General features: G+C 38.8%; 1 protein-coding gene across 1 annotated transcript; it reads left to right on the forward strand.

Annotated features, from left to right (window-relative positions):
• Positions 1-143: 143 nt before the first annotated feature.
• LOC122826801 (nucleolar protein dao-5-like) lies at positions 144-5,001 on the forward strand. The gene is made up of 3 exons (XM_044109139.1): positions 144-395; positions 2,931-2,966; positions 3,053-5,001. Exons 1-3 carry the CDS (start codon positions 350-352, stop codon positions 4,999-5,001), a joined length of 2,031 nt encoding a protein of 676 aa, XP_043965074.1. The 5' UTR covers positions 144-349.
• The last annotated feature ends 1,081 nt before the right edge of the window (positions 5,002-6,082 follow it).

Here is a 6,082-nt window from a genome sequence, read left to right on the forward strand (position 1 = left end):
CATAACAGTAAACTGTAGGGGTGTTTAAGTTTGTTTGTTTGTTTGTTTGTTAGTATTAGCAATTTCTGTGGTCCAGCTTGTCTCACGCATCAGCGCGCGCTTTCGTCAGCGAGCGTTTGTCAGTGAAAGTCATGGAAACGACATCAACATTGGCAACCCTATAAATGACCCTGACCTTCTGAATTCTTCCCCTTTGCTACGGGACTTTTGAAGGAGACGGCTGAACGAGCATTGAACGCCTCGGAAAGTTTGAACCTGTTGAGAGCCTGACTTGCAAAACTCGCTGAAGAAGCATTTGCTGAAAACGCACTTGCCGAAGAATCTTGTGGTGGAAGAAGAACTGCCGAAGATGGTTCCTGGCCAGGAGCAGCACCAGGAGGGTGACCAGCTGGAAGGTTAATATTATTCTTCTACTATTTTAAATAAACAAAATCAAGTTATTCCTAAGATACTAGTGAATTGTTTGGTTTATTTTGTGTCTGTGTGTGTTTTTGAAGAAAGTCTGACTGCTGTACAGAAAAAAAAGACAATTAGCATTCTTGCTAGCATAGATCTTTCTTATCCAATGAGGCTTTTTTTAGCTGAATTTCGCTGGAGATGTCAGGAATCTAAACTGTGGCGTGAATTACAGTCAAATTAGTTGAATTAATGTCAAATTATTGGAAAATTTGCTTGTTCGTGACCGTTATTTTTTGAAAAATGCTCCGATAAACACTCAGTTTCCATGGATACGCTGAATAAAAAATACTAGATATTTAATATTACTTTAAAAAACACGTATTTCCCCGTATGATAAACCTATAATTTAATTGGTTATTTTTGATATTTTTTTTTAAGGAAATGGACATGTTGACCTGTTTTATTTATTTTATTTTTATTTTTTATTTTGCATAGCCAGGAAATCTAACATGGGTGACTTTATTTGAAAAAACAAAAACGGTGCTATTCTATCCGTCAAGTTTGACGACGTCAAGTTTAATAGGCCTAATTTGCATTTGTGGGGTGAAACAAATGTATGAGTTAATTGAAATTGTTTTAAGATACCTTATTGTGTGTTATTGTATGCGTTACATTATTGACATTTGTGGATGCATATCTGGAATGTTAACGCTAATGTTTGGGAATAAATGTTATGCTGGTTAAAAAAAACACAAAAAACTGTTTTTGAAAAATGCCGTGGTAAATACTCAGTATCCATGGATACGCCGAATGAAAATAAACTTTTAATATTACTTTAACATTTTTGTAAATGTATTTTCCTTATGACAGCCAGTTTAATTTTTTAGTTTCATTATGTTTTCAAGATGGAGACATGTTGACCTGTTTTTTTGTTTGTTTGTTTTTTTCGATAGCCAGGAACTTTAACATGTTGAAATGATTTGAAAAAGCAAAAACGATGCTTTTTAGCCTGAAAGTATCATGTCTGATGACTTTGGTGTCCAATACATTTTGATGACTTCTTTGTAATCTAACTTGATCTTGACCATTATTTTTTTTTTACATACCGTGATAAACATATTTGGTTTCCATGGCGATGACATCAGATTTAAATAGAGGTTTATTAGGACACTCAAGGACACTTTACATAAAATCAGTCATTTCCATTCATACAAACGTTGATGATACTATAATGGATTGTAGCTGCTAAATATTGTCGTATATATATATATATATATATATATATATATATATATATATATATATATATATATATGTATATATATATATATATATATATATATATATATATATATATATAGTTAGTTTAACTCTTTTAAATCTGATTCTGGAAATGTCACGAATGCTTACGGTCTTATTCTTATTTCTTATTTTGTTTTCAGACAAAATAAAAAAAAAAATAATTTATCTAACTCAAAATTTGATTGTTCTGGACCTATTTTTTGACCTATTTTTGACATATGTCCTGACAAACATTCGTGTTTTGCATGGATGTACTGAACTGAATACAATAAATAAGCCTAATACTTAAAAAATTAATTTCTACTGATAAATTTTCATTATGCGTGTTTAGTTTTCGTACATGAGTGAACTAATTTGACAAGAAAAAAAACATTATTTGATCTGGTTAAAATCAGCTTAAGATGACTTTGGTATTCAGATTTTGGAAATTCTGAGCCTTTAAAAATATTTGCATTTGTGGGATGTAACATATTTGTGAGTTGAATGAATTTGCTTTGTGATTTTTTATGAAAATTTGACATTTTGGAAAATGCTGACCGTAGTTGTTTTGGTTTGAAAGAAATTTTGGAAACACCAGGTTTTTGAAAAATGCGGTATATATAGTCTCCATGGATACATTGATTAAATAACAACACAACATTATTCTTTTAAAAAATCTTTAAAGAACAATCAATTTGTGCCTATTAATTTCAAAAAGTCACAAAATCATTTAGTGTATAGTACTGAAGACCAGAAAAACAGAGTTTTGCTCCATTGCATTTTAGTGATGTATCATTTTCAGAAGGAATTTGAATGTAATCAGTAAATGTTAAAATTCATTAGAAAAATAATTATCTTGATTTGTTGTCTTTAATGATTGAAATGATTGATTGGTACCAAAGGTGAAGCTGCAAGTTTGTTTCTCTGAGTGATAATTATCCAAACATGTTTGATCATTGAGATTAGTGTGTTGTTATTGTTTTTTATGTAAAATATGTTTTTGCTGTTTTGCTGTGACTAAAGATGAGCTTTATTAATTCTATTTCTTAATTCATGTTCTTATTGTATAATCACATCTAGTATAGCAATAACACTGTTAATTAAATCAGATCAATAAAACTAAAGACATTCTCAAACCTGGGTTAATGTATTTTTGGTATTTCAGTGTTCTCTCTAAACATTTCTTTAGATTTTTGTGAAGGTGTTGATACTGAACTATAGTATTTTGTTTTCTTTTCCGTACTCAACAGATGGATCCCCAGTGTTGGGGGGACATTCAGACAATGGTAAGGATCTCAGTAATGTGGTCAAATGTTTTCTCGCAGATGTCAGACGACATTTCACTTATACTTCATATTTCACTCCCCATCAGTCTCTGAAGACCAGGGAAACTCAAGCTGTCGTTCACCTCCAGACTCTGTGGACTGTATTATCAGCTCCAGTGAAGTCCAGGTTGGTAATAACTGCACTAGCAGTGGTAGTGGTAGCTGTACTACCAGCTCCATTCTGAGAGTGGACCCTGCTTATGCTGCATCACAGCTGCTGGAGGTTCTTCCTCCAAATTTTAAATACATTTGTGAAATAGGGATGGTTCAGAAGCCTCAAGAGGGAATTTCTCTCTTGACTTTTCTTGAATCCACTTGTGGACTTGACAAATGGGAAGAGCCCATTTTGAGTCCAGAGGATTCCAGACCTATCGGTACCTTGCAACATCACCAGGTAGGTTTGGAAGGGGACACAACTTCCGTGACTTTTGGCCACCGGATCGTCAAGAAAGCTACACGGAAGGTGGGTGCTGTGAAGGAGGATGGTCTTTCACCAAAGATTAGTTTTGGTACCGTGATTCCTACCAGCATTATATTCACATGTGGACTAGAAAAACCAGAAGAGGACTTCAGATCTATGGGGATCTCCCAACATTTCCAGGTAGGTTTGGAAGAGGATGCGGCTAATGTGACATCTGTGACTGGCAAAAACAGAAAGAGGACAAAGGGCAGTGGTGATGAAGAGGAGCCCCCTGCCAAGAAGACTAGGGAGAATCGAGCTGAAGATGACCTCCCCTCCAAGAGGACCAGCAACAGTGGTGCTGAAGAGGTGCTCCCCGCCAAGAGGACCAGGGACAGTGGTGATGCTGAAGAGGAGCTCCCCACCAAGAGGACCAGGGACAGTGGTGATGGTGAAGAGGAGCCCTCTGCAAAAAGGACCAGGGAGAATCAAGCTGAAGATGACCTCCCCTCCAAGAGGACCAGCAACAGTGGTGCTGAAGAGGTGCTCCCCGCCAAGAGGACCAGGGGTAGTGGTGATGGTGAAGAGGAGCCCTCTGCAAAAAGGACCAGGGAGAATCAAGCTGAAGATGACCTCCCCTCCAAGAGATCCAGGGACAGTGGTGATGCTGAAGAGGAGCTCCCCACCAAGAGGACCAGGGACAGTGGTGATGGTGAAGAGGAGATCTCTGCCAAGAGGACCAGGGACAGTGGTGATGGTGAAGAGGAGATCCCTGCCAAGAAGACTAGGGACAGTGCTGCTGAAGATGAGCCCTCTGCCAAAAGGACCAGGGACAGCAATGATGAAGAGGAGCCCCCTGCCAAGAAACCCAGTTGGGAGGAGGGCCTTCAAGGCATTGGCAGATATGGTAAAGAATGGGAGAATGAGCCCGTTCAGTCAACTCCTGTGTTCATTGCCTACCATAAGACAGACCATGAAGATCCTATTCTGTCATCCCCTGTTCCCATTTTGTCACCCTGTGACTTCAGTCCTTCATCTAAAATGAGATGTGAGGATCCCACTCTGTCACCCCCTCCGTTCAGTCCCTTATCAGTGACATCCTTGGAGGATCCCATTTTGTCACCCTATGATTCCAGTCCTTCATCTAAAATGGGATGTGAGGATCCCAGTCCATCACCCCCTACGTTCAGTCCCTTATCAGTGACATTCTCGGAGGATCCCATTTTGTCACCCTGTGATTTCAGTCCTTCATCTAAAATGGGATATGAGGATCCCAGTCCATCACCCCCTACGTTCAGTCCCTTATCTATGACACACTTGGAGCATCCCAATTGGTCACCACTCTTCAATTCTTCCCCATCAATGTCATGGGAGGATCCCATTCTGTTTTCCCCTGTCCCTAGTCTTAGTCTCTCACCATCAACATACTCCAGAGAACCACTTTGGTCATCCTCTAACTTCAGTTTCTCGATGGGGTCTGACGAGGACATAGAAGAGGATCCAATACCTTCAACATCTGACGGAATTACAGGAAGAGAGGGTTTCAGAGAGTTGTGGTTTAGACCTCACTACGACTTGTCTAGTGACTCTGATTAGATCGGGATCTTGAAAAACTGAATACCTACCTGGGAAGTCACATTTGGACATCATCACTTCTCTATTGTTCTATTAAAGCCAATGGCTTTCTACCAGGACAGAGGAAGCCTTAGGTAGCGCCTTGCACCAGGGTTTTTTGTTGTTCTGCTGCTAGATTTTGTATTTTAAATCTTAAGAATTCTGGCAGGACTGAGGACGCCTTAGGTAGCGTCTTGCACCGGGGCTTTTCTTTATCCCACTGCTGGATTTTGTATTTTAGATGGTAAGGATTCTACCGGGACAGAGGAAGCCTTAGGTAGCGTCTTGCACCGGGGCTTTTTGTTGTTCTGCTGCTAGATTTTATATTTTAAATGTTAAAAATTCTGGCAGGACTGAGGACGCCTTAGGTAGCGTCTTGCACCGGGGGCTTTTCTTTATCCCGCTGCTGGATTTTGTATTTTAGTTGATAAGGATTTTGGCTGGACGGGCAATGCAGACTTTTTTGCTGTTTAATCAAAGAATGACTCTATGCTGGAGGAGACAAATGTAAATTTCTGAGGAATGAGACCATATTTCTTTACAAAAAACACTAAAAGGAGTCGGATATCGCTGGTGCATAAACAATAAATGCTAAAAGTATCGAGACAACGCTTCAGGATTAAAACTACATCTAAAACAATCTTGCTGAGTAAAAATTAAACATCAAAAGAATTGAGACAACACAGCTCGGGACAATGGAACCAATACAATTGCGACAACACTGCTGCAAATTAAACTGTTTAAAATTCAATCAACGTTTCTGTCACCTTCTAATATTTAAGACATGAAAAAACGAACGGGGACACAATATAATTGGTTGTGTTGTAGTATAAACGGATCGAAACATCGGTTTTAAAGTTTTAACACACAGGGGAAAAGTAAGTATCAGTCCCAGACAGAGCAGCTCGCAGTGAGACTGCTTCTTCCATGATTCTCTTTGTGGTTCTGTCTCTGTTTTGAGGACTTTGAGATCTCTCTGTCACTTGGGCTTTCTGTTTCACTCTTTGTGTTTTCCTCTCTACTCTCCCATGTTTCAGGGTGTCATAGTGGGGCTTCCCCACAC

This window comes from Gambusia affinis, linkage group LG23 (genome assembly GCF_019740435.1).
Source record: "Gambusia affinis linkage group LG23, SWU_Gaff_1.0, whole genome shotgun sequence".
NCBI classification, from domain to species: Eukaryota; Metazoa; Chordata; class Actinopteri; order Cyprinodontiformes; family Poeciliidae; genus Gambusia; species Gambusia affinis.